The 18,936-nt window shown below is 38.5% G+C and overlaps 1 protein-coding gene across 8 annotated transcripts in view; it reads left to right on the top strand.

Annotated features, from left to right (window-relative positions):
• The window catches only part of MAEA (macrophage erythroblast attacher, E3 ubiquitin ligase), a 50,058-nt gene that overhangs the window by 12,218 nt on the left and 18,904 nt on the right, over nucleotides 1-18,936 (top strand). For all 8 annotated transcript variants that reach the window (XM_069014658.1, XM_069014657.1, XM_069014653.1 and 5 more), the window contains 2 exons: nucleotides 5,712-5,894; nucleotides 9,406-9,609. In XM_069014658.1, the coding sequence (XP_068870759.1) occupies nucleotides 5,787-5,894; nucleotides 9,406-9,609 (312 nt within the window). In that variant the 5' untranslated portion in view covers nucleotides 5,712-5,786. The remainder of the gene's footprint in view (nucleotides 1-5,711; nucleotides 5,895-9,405; nucleotides 9,610-18,936) is intronic.

Raw genomic sequence — 18,936 nt, 5'->3', positions numbered from 1 at the left:
TCTATAGATGCTTTTCATCTTCCTTAAGCTGCTTGTATCTATAAGGCCCTGGTAATAAAAATTACTTATTTGAAGTCTCGTTGAATGAAGTGGATGTATATGTTGGCTGTGATGGTAATGAGTGCTGGATTTCTAGCTGTGACTCAAAAGGCTTTTGTGGCTGGACACCTACAACATCTCTGCAAGGAAGAACTCACCACAGCTCATGTTTGTTTTGTTATGTTGTATTCTATCCCAAGCAGAGAGCCCTTCAGCAGTGTGTGTATTCAATTTGTTTGGAAACCCCAGGTGCTCAGTGAGTGACTGTGTCTGTTGTAGAAGCTGCGAGTGTCCAACAGGCTAAAACTTCTCCACATTCTTGAAATGCCATTAAGCTGCTTAATAGAATTCAAGGTGCTAAAATGAGCATAAGTCCAGTCTGGATGTCTGACTTCCAGCAACATAAATGCCATTGAGGTAGCAAAGCTTTTTAAGTGTTGATCACTATAGTTAATGAACTTGTATGAGGGGGAAATGGTCTGCATACTCCTCTCCTTTTTGATATTGTTAAAGGCTATAGATGGTATGTTCTCATCACATGTTTTCTAAAGGCATTTTTCTGTGAGTCTGTAGAGATAAGCAAAAGCTGAGGTGGGAGTGTGTTCAGCAGCTGTTTTCTATATATTCAGTTTATGGCTAGAGTAGGAAGTGTGCGCATCTAGGTACATTAAGAAAACCTTAAGAAGAAAAATTAATCTCAGTAAAATCTTGATAATGAGTGTAAAAGTAATATACATTGTAGAATGCTGTGTAAAATGTTGGCTGGTTTAGAATCGTAGAATAGTTTACTTTGAAGGGAACTTGGAGGTAATTCAATTCCAACCTTCTTGCCATGCTCACTAGACCAGGTTGCTGAAAGGCCCATCCAACCTGGCCTCGAACACTTCCAGGGATGGGTCATCGTAGCTTCTCCAGATAACCTGTGTCAGGGCCTTACCACCTTCAAAGTAGAGAATTTCTTCCTCATATCTAATCTAACTCTACCTCTGCCATTTTGAAGCCATTCCCCCTTGTCTTGTCACTCCATGCCCTTGTCAAAAGTGCCCTCTCCAGCTCTCTTACAGCCCCTTTAGGTACTGGAAAGTGCCATAAGGTCTTCCTGGAGCCTTCTGTTCTCCAGGCAGGACACCCCCATCTGTCTCAGCCTGTTTCCACAGCAGAGGGGCTCTAGCCCTCTGATCACCTTTGTGGCCTCTTCTGGACTTGCTCCAGCAGGTCCAGATCCTTCTTATATTTGGGGGCCCCAGAGCTGGGTGCAGCTTTGCAGGTAGGGCTTCACAAGAACAGAGTAGAGGGGCAGGACTGCTTCCCTTGACCAGCTGCTCACACTTATTTTGATGCAGCCCTGTATGCAGTTATCTTCATATTATTTATATTTCTTTAAATATTTATTTGCAGGCTGATAATTAACACTTGAGAAGTGTATACAGTTTGCAAAACATCAGGTTACAATATATGCAAACATTTAATACTTGCTGGGGTTATTTCTACTTTTAATATGTTTTGAAAAGACTCAAGAAAACAGAATCACTTAGTGAGTGAATGGCTTATTGAAAAATTTATTTTGATGAAAATGTATTTAGTGTTAAATTCACTATATTCAAGGGTATCTCAAGTTACATTTGATATGGCTTATGGAAAGAAAGATTGCCTACAGTTGCCCAATTTGAACAGTTTTAGCCACTTCATGATTTGAGAACTCTGCCTTGCTTTGGTACCTTATTTGCATTCATGGGCAGGAAGAGGACTTTGTTTGGGCTGAAGGCCAGGTAGTAAACATCTCAGTTGAGTTCCTAAGTGTACACTTAAAAACTCCCTCTGGCATCCTTAGCTCTGCAGTTTTCTACTCCCTGCACTCAACAACCAGCGTATACCTCTCATGGCAGTCCTTCCTCCTCTTCACCAGTTCAAGCTTGTAGACCCAGAACAATCCTCTTCTAAGTCTTGTCTCCGCAGCTAGAGGTGTTGGAGCATGTTCTGGGACAGCACACCACTTTTTTGGCTTTCTAAAACCAGAGTGAAGTAACTCCTGAAATGAAAAAAATATTTGGATCAGGGTTATCAGTTGCCTCTGCCTCTTTGTTAGCGTTCAGCACCTGGAAACAGCCATGCTATAGTTGCAGAAGCCTCCAGCCAAGCCGACTTTCCTTCACATCACAGCAAAATTTTGATCTTGGAAAAACTTGTGTTACTGTAATTTTACCCCTTGTGTAGGTTGCCCTAACTTCAGTCAAATTCCTTTTCACTAGATTTAAGTTTGACCTGGTTGAGTATGTGCTTAAGTTGAATAATGTGTCTGCAGCTGTGGAAGCTGATGAACAAAAGGAGCAGAATCTAGTTAGTGCCACTGGATTTAAATGTGCTGGCCACTAATATTTTACAACCCTCCTTTGTATCCTCTTGTATGTTCACAGTATGAGCCAACTGGGTGTGGTTTTTCAAGCTCTAACAAGTAGGACAAGTTGGTATTGTGCTTGTACAGAACACATTCTGGTCAGTACTTGCTGCTTTATTTCAATTTTTTTAGTAGCTGATTTATTCTTTTTTCCTTAAGGTAATGCTTCCCTAGGCTGAGTTCTGTAGGTCACTCTTGTCTCTGAATAATAACTGTGTAATCCAGGTATGGTCACAGAATGGCACTGGCAGGAAAGATTCAAAGTCTCTAATAAATTTATGGCAATTAATGATATGTAAATCTTGCATCTATCTCTTAGTCGGAAAAGTTTGGTGTTCACCATGTTCTAACAATGGTACCTGAAAATCAAAGTGAACTATAAGTTAAAAATTTTTAGAATTGCATTGTCCAGAACACTTTCTTATATGTTCTCCTTCCATTAACTTTCATTATTGGTGGAAAAAAATGATCCTATTGGTCCAGTGCCTGTAACTTTTGAAGGGTTTTGCAGTAAAGCAAGCCAATGCTGGGGAGCTGGGTCTTTTGGCACTTTGGAGCTGTAGAAGTAACAAAAGAACCAATGGATCGGGCTGCAAGTTCAACATAAAATGCAGCTTTTTTAAGGAATATAGCAGTTCTACATTTTGGCATTCGCAGACTCTCTTCTCATAAAGTAAGTGTAAAAGCTGTACCTAGATACAATTTACAAATATTCTTATGAAAACTGCTGGCTCTATAATAAGAAACAAGTGCCAGTGCAAATTATGAAAATCTCTGGTAAAGAGTATTTACTGTCAGCTTCAGTTATGCAAATAATTTCATTGTACCTTTAATTTCCCTTTTTATGGCACATTAAATTATGTTTCTCAATATGTTTACTTTTATTTACTTTCCGAGTATATAGTGGAAACATTTCAACTCGCAGCCTCTTCCGCACACGGTATTCAGATTGCTTTTATGGTAGGGGGAAAAAAAGGATAAGAGAAGATTCAAAAACCAATTGTGCCTAGACACGTTTTAAATGAAATGTAGTGATAGCAGCTGAAATTGAAAGTTCAATTGTTCTAAATGTCATATGAACACAAACTGTGCCAGATGTCTGCATGCTGAAGAGACAGAGCACAGGAAATGGGAGCTGTTACTGCTCTTGAGTGCAGATAAGGAACTAGGGAAAAGGGAGATTAAACACAGACTTTTTTTCAAACTGACTAGATTTGTGTCCAGCTGACTGCTCAAAATTTAACAAAAGTACTTTCTGTAGTAAAAAAGATACCTCAAATTAATAGTAGCTTATGAAAGTCTTTTGATGCAGATTCTCAGTGTGGCATGGAAAGATGATTAGCAAAATACTTGCGGAAATATTTTTTGGTGGACAGTAAGAAAAATGCAATGGGGGGAAAAAGAAGGGAAGAAGTTGTCTAAATGCTGGCTGGCATCAGGTCTTAGAGTTGGAAATAAGTTTCCATGTTCAAAAACATGAGATGTCAAAATAATGGTCCCCTGGAACATCCATTTTATCTGTGGGTTTCTAAAATATTTAATATTCTTTGTGGCAATGGAAAAGAGAAATGAGGGTTGGAGATGGAAGATTGTTATATATTGTTATTGTTGGAGATGGAAGATTGTTATATACATATTGCAACTATGTACGTGTTGAAGCCTATTATTTGTCATGGTTTATGTGGTTTGAATTTTGGGTGAGTGTAGTGCTGGGATTTTAGGGCAAAATGTATAAGGAAAATAATTGTTTTGGCTTGATGCTTCCTGTGGTAGAGTCTTGTCCTGTCATTTGTTTAGGTCATAGTTTCAGATACCAAAAACCATTAAATAGATCATTTCAGACTTGAGGATCCCTTTCATGTCTTACCGGGATTTTCCTTGTGTTTTATTACTACTACAAATGAGCACAACCTCTTGTAGGTAATGCAACGTCTTGGAAAGCAAATGCTTTGGCTCATCTTCCTTACTCTGAACCAAAGTGTTCTCTAATGGGGAATTGCAGTGGTTACGTAGTAACCTCTTTGCTAATGGAGCGCAGAAGGAGCGTGGCCCTTGGGGATACTTTCTTGCATGAAGTGATTAGAATGAGGAAAACTGAGACCTTGATGTAATTGATTTAAAGTTATATGCTTGAAAGATTTGTAATCAAACATATACGTGATATGTACCAAACAGAACACTGATTTGTGCTTCCTGTTTTACCTTTAGCATGGATAATCTGATTGCTAGCTAAATTATGCCTTTGATTAATGGAAAAGCAATCAAGACTATCATAACTACCTGAAAGAACTTCTCATGGACTTTTTAAAGATTAAAGATATGGATGTATTAAGTGTGTAACACGAGAGTGTTTTTAAAAGTTCCTGTTTCCTTTAAGTAATAGAACTTCCTGTTTAAACTGCTTATGCTGCCTCTGTAGTGGAAGCATCTTAACACTTCCTGTAAGCTTTCCCCAAATCATTCACCAGGCTGTAGACTGCTCCCATATATGTGTCACTAAATGGCCATCAGTAGCAGCTTTGATACAACTGTTCCATAGAGGTGTGGGACACGTAGGACAGGAGACCTCCAAGACTGATAAATCTCTTAAGTCGGGAATGGTGCATTAGAGGAAATTAGTCAGTTTACTAATACATTGTAGGCTTTTATCACTAAAAGAAAATTTACATGGGATTTCTCTTGACATTCCTTATAGTCTTTGGGGAAGTAATATTAAAAAGTAGTCTTTTGTGGGTAGAAGTATGTAGGAGACTTGTTGGATTTCCTGAATAACTCTTGGTGTACTATGTATAAATTTTTCAGTATCCAGTATGCATTATTCATGCTTTCTCGCAAAGGTAACTTTCTCTGTTTTAATGAATTCTTGAAGGGAAGAAATGTAAACTTAGAAAGTCATGTTCTGAAGGATGATCTCTTAGTTGTTTAATTTGTAGCTTTCCTTTTGTAGGAACACATTTGCCTTTGCTTTCTGTTGTCCCTGGACTGTTTCCATCAGTGCTTGCTACAGCCAAAGCAGGATAGGTGAAACTGGTATCAGATAAGATACTGCAGCATTTTTCCTGTTGTTTTTTCATAATCTTTGAAGTGTGAGCTCCTTGCTGAGAGAACTTAAATAAGGGCTTTGGTATGGGAACTCAAGTTCAATCAATGACCTCTAGTCGCCTGGAACCAAGGTGTTCTTTGGGCTTCATCAGATGAAATCATCAGTCTCTCTAAGCTCTAGAGGATGTGAATTTTTAGTTACAGAAATTCTAATGACTTGGTATTTTTCCTTCAGGTGCCATATGAAACACTGAACAAACGATTTCGAGCTGCACAGAAGAACATTGATCGAGAGACCAGCCACGTTACCATGGTGGTGGCGGAGCTGGAGAAGACGCTGAGCAGTTGTCCTGCTGTGGATTCAGTTGTCAGTCTCCTGGATGGAGTCGTTGAAAAACTCAGCGTTCTGAAACGCAAGGTGAGTGCTGTTCTACCTTCATTACAATGCTGTTTGCTTGGATTTTCTTTCCAAGATAACAGGCATTACTGGCCTTGAAATGCCCAGTGAAACCTTGCTTCACTGTGCTTAAGAAACATAATTTGGTGGTCTTTGTCTAAGTATAACAAACTTCTGTTGAGAGGTAAAATTAATATACACTTATAGTCCTGAAAAGGACTTTCTGTACTAACAGAAAAGAAATAGTAGCAAAATTAATTGATTTGTATCAATTTCTGCTTGTCTAATGGAAAGGTTTGTGCAATTGCATTAATTGGTCGCTGGAACAGCAAAACAGGTAGAAGATGGAGCTGAAAAATGTGAAACCCCCAGTGCAGGAATAGTTGTATGCAGAAGAATGTGCAAGTTGTCCTGGATTGTTACTTGAAAAATTTTTATAAACACTCGACCTGCAATTTGAAAGATTCCTAGGGAATATTAAGAGCCTTTTAAACAAAATTTGGCAGGATAACCTGCTTCTAGCTGTTAATCTTGAACAAAATACAACCAGCCGTTCATGCCTCTACCACATTTTCTTAGAAAAAGATGTCTTATGTTCTCAGAAAAAGAAGTATAAGCCATTCTTAAAGATGTCTATGTTCTCAGAAAAAGAAGTATAAGCCATCCTTATTTTGGATGGGAATATTACTCATCCCTAGAGTCATCAGAATACTTACTTGAAACAAGTCTTGCAGAAAAATGAAAATAGCTCTATCGCCTGACTTGAGAGCAGTGCTTCTCCAAAAATAAATAGATTAAACATAGTAGCAGAGTCATTTCATTAAAAGTTAAATGAAATAACCAACAGATATAAATCTTGAGACAGTATTAAGTGAAGCGTCAAAATACCTTGGAGGTTTGCAACATGAAAATAACGCTGTCATGTGTGTTGATTTGGGGTTTTATGCTTGAACAAGTTAGCTAGGTGTTGAAAAGCTGTTCTGCAAAAGACTTCATAAATTAATTGCTCTTTTCATCCTCGGATTGTGAGACTTAAAGAGGTCTTAAAGGATATGTTTTCTTCACTTCTCCATTACTTACAGAAAAATAGGAGCTATTTCTGAAAGAGGTGTTGGATGTTGCTTGTAGGTCTATAGTAATGATGTGGAGGAGTAAAAGTTATTTACTTGTTAAATCTTTGCTGACTGTGGGGGTGTATCTGAAGGCATTGCTGAATGTTTTGGGTGCAAAGCTCCATTTTAGTTTAATTGTTCATTTGTTTCTGACTGCCTGAAAGACTGTGGGGAGTCTTATAGCTGCTCAGAAAGAACAAAAGGCAAAGAAAATTTGTTTAACAGTAAAAGTCCTCTGAAATACAAAGGTCTTGTTTCTGCTCCAAACCCTCAGCTCCCAACTGTCTTCTCTATAATCTCTGCCCTGAGCAAAATGATTGTTTTCTTTAGAGCCTTTGGACCCATGTGGGATCTCTGTTTCCTCCTGTGTTTAGACAAGGATCTCATGAACTGCTGAGATGGCCATAATAGAATTAGATGGTTCCTTTATTTAACACCTTACTCACTCTTGAAAGAGAGCTTTTAAACACAGCAGGTTTCTTGGGTTCTGAAAATGATCCTGGGGAAACTCAGGCCTTTGTGTTTCCCCTTTTGTATCCTGTTTAATATGCTTGTTCCCCCAAGTTCTATTAATGTCCAGCAGGGCAAGTCCAGATAGACTTGCTTCAGAGGGTTTTGAAAAGGATCTGTAGCCTTTCTGAATGTGCTAGAAGGATCAAAAAAACCACCAAGAGCTGTATAAGTCCAGATACAAAGCCATATAAGAAGAGCCCTTTGGAATGAGAAAGGGTCTAACCTTTGTGCTTGGCTGCCTTGAGTTCTTAGTTATATTCAGAATATTTCTCAAGGTTGCCTTCACATGTGATTATACTGCAGAGATCTAAAAAGTGAAAGTATGTTTTGAGTTAGTGTTTGCTTGCAGACTAGGAAGAGACACAGTTTATAACTCAAACAAAATACTTGTCTACAAACTGTATGTTACAAAATAAAGCTAAAGTCAGCAGGAGAAGTAACTCAGACTTCAGTAATAAAAATAACTCATGCTACAGATGTTTACATGAATTTTAGTAAGAGACTCTTGTAGAGTGACTAGTGTTTTAGATACTTGAATTTGGTATCAAGGGCCAGATCAGAGTCAGGCTTAATTGGGGGGGGGGGGGGGGGGGGGAAAAGCTTGTTGAGCTTTCCTTGCAAGTTTACCCTTATTTCACTTTGCTTTTCAAATACTGATCCTTCCAGAAGTCTGCCTATGGGCAGGCATGGAAAATACAATTAAAACCAATCTGTGCTTCCAGAGCTGGAGCTCTACTATGTATGATACTATAGCTTGAGTTCTGGGAATGTCGCTGTGTCAGCATGGAGTGCAGAGTGGGCTGCCAAAAGCCTGCCAGGTTCTTTGGGCTGAGCTGGCAGACCTGCCTGTGCCTTCCAGCTGCCAGAGCTGTGCAGTCATTCAAACACAAGCCAGCAAGTTTAAAGTCACCACAAGGCAGCCTAACTTCCAATTGCATCACTAGTGATATATTGCAGATGGGAAAGGTACTAATCATCCTCTACTGGTTTGCCTTTACCAGGCACATAAAGTTACTGCCAGCTTTCTGGAATTCTGTAGCCTGGCATGGCCCAGAGTTGTCATGTGCTGTATACTGAGTTAGCCAGCTTGGAATCTTGACTTTAAAGTTAAAGGAAGCAACTATGAGCTGAGCATTTTGGTTTTAATTTAAAAAAAAATATTGTGGCGATATCTTGGGGGGTGATGTATGTTTTGTGCTGGGTATGCCCATATGTTGGTTGAAATCATCAGTCTACTTCCTCTGGACAAATGTGCTTTCCTAAGGCTTCTGAACAAGGGATGCATGTTTCCACAGTGGCAGAGTTAAATAAAATAGTACCAATTTAACAAAGCTGATGATTTTCGGAAAACTGCTTTTAGGTCCTTGAGTTACAGGTGCCAAGAGGCCAACTGTTTTGTAATTTCCATTATTGCATGACTGATTAAAATGGCTCCAGTGTATTAGAAGTAATGTGGGTTGACTCAGCATCACTCCTCAGTAGAACTAATCCAGCAGGACAGCTGCTGGAGGAAGAAGCCATGCATAGGTTAGAGGTGGAAATTTTGCTTTTCTACTGTTTGGATCAGATGACTGCAAACCCTCACAAAGCTCTTTGCAGGCTGTTACAGCAGTTGCTGCCACAGTTGATACATTCCTGGTTTTGGATGAACTGCGAGTTAAGCAGAAAAATGTATATATTCATAATGTCAAATATATCAAGACTTACTTCTGTGCAAGAATATCTCAGAACAGGACCAGCCATGCTGAAACTTATGCACTGCTGTAGGAAGTGTGTTTCTAAATGAAAGAAACGCTACTGGGAGTAAATGTATAACATGTAAAGAATGCTTTACAAACAATTACTGTATTTTGCTTTAAAAGGAGATTGAAAATGTATAGCTCTTACTGTTAGTTTTCACGTTTTAGGCTGTTGAGTCAATCCAGGCTGAAGATGAAAGTGCAAAGCTCTGCAAACGCAGGATTGAACATCTGAAGGAGCACAGTAGTGACCAGCCAGCTGCTGCCAACATGTGGAAGAAGAAACGCATGGATCGTATGATGGTGGAACATCTCCTACGCTGTGGCTACTACAACACAGCTGTAAAACTAGCCAGACAAAGTGGTATTGAGGTGGGTGGCAATGTGGACTAACTTGCTAACAAAATGGTAGTAAAGAGGAAGTTGGAAAATAAGAATGAGCTGCTTATAGCCTTGTAGCAGTTATTGTTTTTGGTGTGCCTTCATTGCTAGTGTTTATCTGTTAATCTTCTTAGGCTTGAGTTTGTTCTCCCTACTTGCCATAAATTTTGTTTTAATGTATTAAATGAGTCAAAATTGAGGGCACAAATTTTTGTCACAAATTAAATGCTTTTAGATAAACACCTTTCTCTTATTAAAACTCAGATTAATTCTCAAATGTCATAAAAATTTCTTGGTAGAGGCCTTTAGGCTGCTGATTAAGCATGTGGTGGAGCTTCCCATCTGTCTAGCCCCACTCAGCTGATATGTGTAGGTGACCAGACTAAGCAAAACAGCATTTGCTGGTTGCAGGAACAACTGTTCTATTGTATCATCATACTGTTTAATGCATTGAGAGGAAGGCTGTCTTTTACTTGGGAAAAGAAATTTTGATACAATTTGGGTTTTTTAGTAGCCAGTATGTCTTGCATGATCCCAAGAATGCAAGAATTCCAAGAATTGCATGTTTCTCCATTTTGTGATTGTTGCTTTCCTTTTCACTGGTTAGCTAGTTGGTTTTGCTTGGGCTCAGAGTGGGTTATATGAAGTGTTTGGAGTTTGTGTACTTTGGTGTAGCTTTTTTATGCAGACCAATGAATCCTCACTGTGGTCCTCTGACAGCCATGAGGATGTTAAAACTGATTTTTTAAGAATTTGCTATTTGTCTAGAGAAATCATGTTTTGCAGATTTTAGGTAGCCTTTGCTATTTGATCCTGAGTGATCCTTAAATCCTAAGTTCTTCTGATATTCCTGATTCCAGAAAGTATGCAACTCTTCTAGTTAAAATCTTACTCTCATAAAGATGCTGAAAGTTGAGTTCTGTTACATGACTTATGTACTTTGCCTTTCTTGGGTGGAATAGTTGAATGCATCTGTCATTTTGTTGGGAGAAAATATATTTTTGTTACTGATGTCAAATTAGAGCATATGTACTTGTTCTTTGTCTTGTAACAGGGACCTATCTGTCATGTGTCTCTTATTTCTTGGCTGCTTTGCTAGTCTCATCCTGTTCAGCCAGCAGCAATTTCAGTAAATGCCAAATAGGAAATAGTATGTAGAGGCTGAATAGAAGTGAAAGGGGAAGTGGGTTGCAAAGTGTTAATAGGAAATAGTCCTGAAAAAATCAACTGAAGAGTCTGTTGTGCCTCACTTGAGATACAACCCGTGCATGTGAGTCAAAAATACCCAAGGCAATTATGCTGGGAATAACTGCAGCTTGACTGGTCAGCAGCTCTCCCACTTCTGGTAGATGTTTCCCTCTGTTTTGAGCAGGAGCTCATCTCTGCTGAATCATCATGTTGCTGTACCTACTCAGTCTGCTGAAAAAGCACTATGGAAATATTTTCACTTTCATAGCAAGTTCTATTATGCCTGATTAAGTAATGCTCAGCTTTGAGTTTAGACATGAGCATGGAAGTCTCATGATATACTGCAAGACCCTGTGGTAAAAGCATCATACTCATGAAGCCTTAAAGCTTTTCGTTCTGTTTGTTGAATAGAAAATTTTGTGTTAAAAAGGAAGTTTTAAATAAGATTATTTACCTTCTGCCTGCAAGCCTAACTCTTTTTATTTGCATAACGTCAAAGTAACTCGAATAACACAGAATGTAGGCACACGTTGAATGCACTGAGGCCATTTTTCTTCTAGTTTGCTGAAATTATGCATTTTAGTCAGCATTACAGTTTGTTTTGGCTTAATGAAGATAAGGCTTCCCTCAGTTTCTCTGCTTTGCACGTGGTCTTTCTTACTGTATGGTGATCCTCTTTGTGAACAGCTTTTACAACATATGATACTGGGACTTGGTTGTTACACAGAATTTGTGGTTTTGCTGGATTAATAAGACAGCATCTGTTTCTTTTTTTTCCTTTCTTGCTGAAGGATGTGAGCATTGAAATATTCTCTAATGCTTACTAATGTAACTTTGCTGTAGAGATTACAAAATACCATGGTATTCACTCATCCAAAATAGTCTTTTTTACTGTGGTCTCACCTGGAATTTTGATTAATATCCCCACCACCAGTCTTGTCTTGATTTTGTTACCACTGGGTAGACATTATACCCTAAGTGAGAACCTGGGAAAAGGTAATGTTATTGTTCAGCTTGTCTGGTGGCTAGAGGTGAGGTAAGGTGGACAAGTTGAGCATGGCCCAGCAATGCACTCTCATGGCAAAGACAACTCAGCAGCACTCTGGGTTGCACTGGGATAAGCAGGAGCAGCAGAAGGGGGGTGATCCAGCCCCTCTATGCAACACTGGTTAGACCCATCTGGAGTGCTGTATCCAGTTCTAGGCTCCCCAGCAGACACAAGGACTTGGGGAGTCTCCCTGTATTTGGAGATGCTCAAAACCAGAACGGAATGGGAAAGATCCTAAATAACCTGTTAAAGGTGCCCTTGCTTTGAGCAGGGAGACTACACAGGTTTCAGAGGTCCCAACCTCATCCATTCTGTGATTCTGTTCCTCTGATTGCAGGGCAAATGGCTGAGGTGCCCTTTGCTGCTCTTTGGAAAGGCTGAAGGAAGCACCTCTTTCCAGTTCAGTTGTAGCTTGGGAATCCCAGGTTAAACACTTTCCAGTAGCTGTTAGACCAGTCTTGGGAGCAAGTCTCAGCCTGCTTGTTCTAAGTTTCTTGTGGAGCTCCTGAATGTGAAGAGACCTGCAGAGCTGCCAAGGTGCTGCATGGGTGAAGCAGGTCAGAAAGGATTCTGCTTCGGTGACCAAAGGAAAACTATTAAATCATCCCTATGTTTGAGCAAACTGTCTGCTGTGTACTATTGGCAAAGATTGTGTGCCATAGTGTCCAATTCTAATAGTTTTTGATGGGCTGTGACGAATTTTAGGCTATTTTCTAAATTAATTACTTTCATAGGAATGATAGGCTGTTAAATCTTGTAATAGAAGACAAGTGCTTAAAAACCATGGTTACAAAGTAGGAAGCAAACAGAATGGAAAGAAATGCTGGATGTGAAAAATTATAGGGAAGTTTTAAAAATCAGAGTTATGAACTAGCTCAAGTAAGGAATAACTTTGGGCATAGGGTGTTTATACAGCGTAAAGTTACAGCAATATAAGAAATAAATTCCAAACATTAAGTATGTGTTACATGTCTTTAAAGAAAAGTAATGCTGCTTGGGAAAGTAAACCAAAATGTGAGTAATATTAAAATAAGAGCTGACAGTCAAAGACAGAAATGTCATGTTTGTGCCAAAGTAAATATGGGGCGGAGGGGATCCTATTGTGGACTTTTTTCTTGATGTTGTCTGACTCCCTAATGATTTGAAAAACAGTTTGTGTTAAAGACACAAACTAGATGTTAAGGGGTTCTTATTGCATATGAATAAAACTCATCAGTACGGGCTTATTAGACTACACAGAATCAAAATAAGGTCATTATTACAACCTTGTAATGCCACACCAATATAAAACACCTATTTTCATCTGCAGATTCATATTTTCAGCTAGCTGGCAAGGTTGTCTGTTAACTTCAACTTTGTTATTTCATGTTCTGCTACACTGCTATCTCATTTCTGTGCCATTAATTGATATGCAAATCTAGTTTAGGAAGTGTGGTGTTTCAGTAGGAAGTTGGTTTCTGTTTGTAGATAAATTTTATAATTAGGCTATGTATGTGGTACTTAGTCTACTGTTTCTGGAGGTGGTGGGGTTTAAAATTTTATTTGTTTTTCCAGCTCTTTCCTTAATAGGCTAAGAAGAAAAAATAAACATGTAAAGTGTCCTTGCATTCTTTGCTTAATTATGTATAGCTGTAGTGATTTTTGCCTGTAGGATTGAAAACAAACCCAGATTCTGAAGCTACCAGTCTCCCTTATCATACGCTGTAAATCCTCTTTCCATCTTTGCTTAGCTTATTTTAGTAAAAGAATGTATCTCCTTGCCTTAATGCTCATGCTGTACAAAAGCTGTACAAGTGGCAGTGTTTTTTCTGTGAAGAATAGCATAAATTCAAACCAATGTTTAGTGTGTTGGGGCAGGGAGCAAATGATTTTAAAATCTGTAATTCACTGAGGAACAGAAGAGCTACTACATCCCTGGGCAGGGTAGGCAGTGACACTGTAATGCAGGTGAATGCTTGAGTTGAAAAAACTCTTAAATAGCTTAAAACTGGTTAATACCTTAAATCAGGGATTATACATATCAATTAAAGTTCTGCCAATTAATGTTCTTAGATCAGTAATTAAGTATGTGCATCATCCTTCAAAGATACTTAACTAGCCATTTGCATTTATACCACAGTGTACTTTTTGCTTTTGAGAATTGGGGGAGAGGAAACTGAGTAGTGCATTGACTTCGGAAGTTTTGTCTAGACATATGACCCTTGTCAACGTTGATCTGTATTAGAAGGGCTTCTTGACACTTCAAGCAGTATTGACAGTTGACACAGTCCCAAAAAGATAAGAGTTTTCTTGAAGTGGGAGTTCAGATCTCCAGTTACTATCAATGGTGTTCTTCTTGAGCAAAACTTCCACATCTGTGGTAATGGTTATTCACTGGAGAATATCAAAACAAGGAAAATACTGAAAAGCCATTCTAAAAATATTTAATTGTCTTTCAAAGTAGTAAATACATTTATTAAAAAAAAAAGGTTTAAGTAAAGAATAGTAGTCACTGGAAAAGCTGATTATCTTCCCTTCTTCTCTCCCTCCAGTTTGGTCCAGTTAGTCTTTTCTGCTGCATCATTGCAGCTTCAGTTTTTGTAAAACTGTTTTTGGAGGGATTAGCCTAACTAGAAAAGATACCTGCAACAAATTCAGGCGTGTTCCACTGTCTTAGTTTTGTTACAGAAAGCTGTAAAATCTTACTTGATGTCCTGTGGTATAAGAGAAACTTGAATTCATAGTCAAGCTTCATGGCTTTTGACCAAGTATCTGATCTCTTCTTTTTTCCTATTCTATATCAGTGTTCCTTTTTTTAGCCCCAAAGTTAAATGTTCTTTTCTTGCTTTATAAAAGTGTTCCTCAGCACTGTGATATGGACCCTTCAGCTGACACCTCAGTAGAATACTGCTGAAGGATTTCCATCTGCTACGGGGCAAAATCTTACTGAAGCTGCTATTTTTGATGTAATCCATTCCCTGAATAACTGTTTCTACTTGATGACTCTCTCAGAAAATGGGAGATGGAAAATAACCTGCACATTTGAGCATCACAAAAAGGAGCAGTATTAAGTCTTAACTAAAAGAGTTAAAAGCTGAATAAACACTTACTCTAACAATCATACAAATGTACCTTTAGAAATCCTCCTTGTTAAGATGCATAGTCCAAGAATGGCTTGTAGGCAAACACACACATATGTATTAAAGTAATTAATAAAAACACGTTTATATTCATAACAATTCAATTTTAAATAGGTAAATAATATTCAACATAATACTTGAATGTATTATTTACTTCACTGTCATGCAAAACATAGCCAAGCTGACTTTCCAGATGCAGGCTGAATCGTAAAAGGTGTCTTTTGCCAGGAGCTATTTGTGTCCCTCTCTGGTGACTCGCTGTTCCCACACTAGACATGTTACAGAAAAACTATGTATGAAGGAGCTCCTAAACTAGCATGACTGATTTAAAGGGACGAGGATTTTAGCTTGTGCTGCTTGGAGTTTCCCTGCAGTACCAGTCTAGAGAGAGCTACTCAGAAACTCCTTTAAATGTGTTTTGGCTGTACCTAGCGTAGGCATGGCAACTTTGAGTAGATTGGTATAATGAACGTCTGGGTGTGTTCATCTGAATTTCAAAGTGCTGCAGTTCCTGCACAGCCTTACATCTGCAGTTTGTCTCAAGAATCTTGAGGAATTAGAATTATGTAAATGTGAAATAGTCAAGATTGAAGCAGAATAACAAACTTGCTCATTACAAATCATTTGACACTTCAAAAGCCAACAACATGAATTGTGCTATGATGTTGAACATCGTATTTTTTTCAGTCTGTTTAGACAAAGTGGGTTACCTGTACTGTATCACAACTGAGCTAATTTATTACAAAATACTTAGTCTGGAATGCTGGTGATGCAAGAAGAGTTCTTGAATTGAAATTTTATCTAAACGGGGAATGGTGTTATCATACCTGGAGATTACCCAGGAGTAAAAGAGATTTGGGTTATGCCTCTTCTTACTGTCTTTTCTTCCTGCCAGACATTCCTTCAAAGTGTAAATCTTACCTCACATTTAACGCTTGCTCTTACTACTACATTTGATGAGAGGATAATGTTTTGTTAGAGAATGTGTGTAGCTGCTAAGACAGACTGATCCTGCGTGGACAAAAGCTGTAGGGCTTGTGCTCCACTACCAAAGGATTTGGGTGCCTTTTCTCTGCTAGAAGAGGCTGTGACAGAAAGCGAGGCGCTGTTTTTCTGCCCAATGATGCATGTTAAGCTCTAGAGGCTTTGTTACACTACTGTAGTGTAGTCATTTATTACTGTACTTAGCGTGGTGTAATGTGCTGATGGGTAAAGGTGCAGCCATTTGCTGAGCTACAAAAATTGCTGAGGCAGGAGCAGAGGATGCGTTGGGAAAACAGATTGCTAATAACCAACCTCAGTGCTTGCTCCAGCTCTTGAGGCTCTTCCAAGCAGCTTATGTCCTTGAGCAAAAAGAGGTGGATGAAATACTTCTTTTTACTTGGCTCTGGAGCAGTCAATACCAGAATATGTATAGTTTTGGTGACCATACTTTAGAAAGCTGTTGGAAAAACTGGAGGGAGAGGATGACTGGAAAATGTTATGGATGGGTGCTTTCGGTAGGTGTGAGAGCAGAGGCCAAATACCAAGGAGTTTTGTAATCTAGTCAGAAAAATTGAAGTTGGACACAAGTTTAGAACATGAATTAATCACTAGAACCAATTAACAAAGGTACTGGTATCCTCTAATGTTATATAAAGACCATGCTCTTCTGACAAACACTAAATGTAAGATAATGGGATCCTTCAAAAATAACCAGGCAGATCTAAAAGGTCTGTACTATGCTGAGGGTATGGACGATGCTCTCATGTGAAAGCTAGACTGTACACAATGGGTACTATGTTTACTTTGTAGACAAAAACATTTCTGGCTCTTTTGTTGATGAATCTGTGATTTGGCTGTCTGTCTTTGCATTTTTCCCCAGTAGCTAGCTCTGCTGCTGGCTTTGAGTAGGACATTCTGTCAGTTACTCTGTTTAGTTTCTCCCTAATCCTGTTAATGTGTGTAGTATTGTAACACTTAATAGTAGCTTAATGAACTTTAGACAATGTTATTTTATCAGCAGAGAGTAAGGAGGCCTCTTACTGTTAATTTGTGCCCCACTTTATCTGGTCTTCAGTAATTGTGCTGTTGCTGTATTGTCACCACCTATGCCATTATTTTCTTAATTTGTGTCTCCCTTCAATGTCAGTGCAGTTCATACATACCCTCTGTTGACTTTGAAGAAACTGTTACTCCAGCAGCCTTTTATTCCTGCCCATGTATCGGGGCAGAGGAATTGGATTGTAGTCCCAATTCATGTTACTGCCATCAAAACCACCTGCACTGTCCCACTCTTCACTTGCACCTCATTTTTCCTTCCTGCACATGTTTTCAAGTAGGCAGTGTGACTGTGGTGTGTTCCAGGCTTCCTGCTCCTGCCGAGTGATGCCTCTGTCACTGTTTCCTCACTTTGGAAATACACTGACCTCTTCTTTCCCAGCTGCTCCTGTCATCTTACCTTGCAGCTCCTTGTGTTTGCCTTCTCCCTGAATTGTGTAACAGTGATCACAGCCTGAGATGATGCCTGGATTTGCTGTGTGTTCGTCACAGGGGAAATTATAATAAATGAATATATTAATATGGAAGACTAAATTGACCTCTTTGTTTGTAACTGTTCATTACTACATTTCTATTTCACTTCCATAGAACTAAATTATACGGAAGGTTGTGTTGCAAGTGGAGAGTATGTGAGTAGTCATTAAAAGCTTAACACAGCTTTTTCTGAAGTTGTTGTTTGAGTGAGCTAAGTGTTTATTGTATTTCATATACGAGTAGTTTACCATGCTGCTGAAGGCTGAAGTGCATCAGCAAAGGCTTTTTTATGAGGGTAGTGCTCTTATGCATGTAATGTGTATGGATAGACAGTCAATCTTATTAAAGCTGTTACTGGTACATACTCTTGGCAATGAGCCACTGATAGCTTGAGGCATACTGGCCTATTTTCAATTTCATATTGATGCTAGTAAGCAATTAAAAATAAACAAATTGCATTTTTAAAAAAATACATGAACAGCATCTTATGATACTATGAATTGCTTATTTTATATACAACAAATAGCCTATTTTATGAGAGACACTTTTTTCCACTGAGGAAACTTTCTTTTTTCTACAAAATGCTGCCTTTTCTCACTGAATCAAATATTTTATCTTGTTTAAGCCTAACATTTCTTTTTTGACAAATTAATCTTGTTTCAAGAATAGCTTATGGGAGATTTGAAAATATCAAGTGTTGTGTGTTCTAGTAGTCATTTCTGGTTGGTTTTGAGCCCTGTTAAAGATTCACATTTCATATTCTGAAATGAAATATTCTGGGGTTTATATTAGTACATAAATGTTCATATGAATTATAAGGGATTTTATCACACATTCCTTCTGTTAGCTTTGCAGACTTGTGACTGGAGATCTCATAGAGTAAAAGTACTTCAGCTCATGTGCAGAGTGGAGACCAATGGAGAGGAATGACTTGACCTGACTGCTCCAAATTTTAAAATGTTACATAAAAATCCTCACGTGAACACTGCATGAATTTCTGTAGTTATTTTGCTACTGCAGAAAAGATGTTTTTGTTCTTTCTAAGCTATTTGACCTACGATCTAATGCAAAGTTGCTATTTTTGTTGCATCTGGCGCTGAAAATTCTGAGCAGTTTTCTTGGTGAATTTGGAGCCACACGTAGATCTGTTTTTTTCCAATTCACTGCTGAATTCTCTTAATTGTGCACTATCTAAAGTTACAGCCTTTGTTTGGCTTTAAATTCAGTTTAAATTCACATTTTGATATATATTTGCCAGTTTGGTTCACAACTTTATAATAGACATAGCTGTATTTAATTTCAAATTCATGTGAAGCTTATATATCTGCCAGTTAAACTAAATTACCCTGCTGCCTTTATACATACCTTCTCATTATTTCATGGCTATTATTCTTCAAAACTTTCACTGTATTTTTGTGAATCATTTCTTCTTTTCTGTAACGCAACCAC

This window comes from Aphelocoma coerulescens, chromosome 4 (assembly GCF_041296385.1).
Source record: "Aphelocoma coerulescens isolate FSJ_1873_10779 chromosome 4, UR_Acoe_1.0, whole genome shotgun sequence".
Taxonomy (NCBI): Eukaryota; Metazoa; Chordata; class Aves; order Passeriformes; family Corvidae; genus Aphelocoma; species Aphelocoma coerulescens.
The sequence above is the reverse complement of the archived record's forward strand: the minus strand, read 5'-3'. Positions and strand labels throughout refer to the sequence as shown.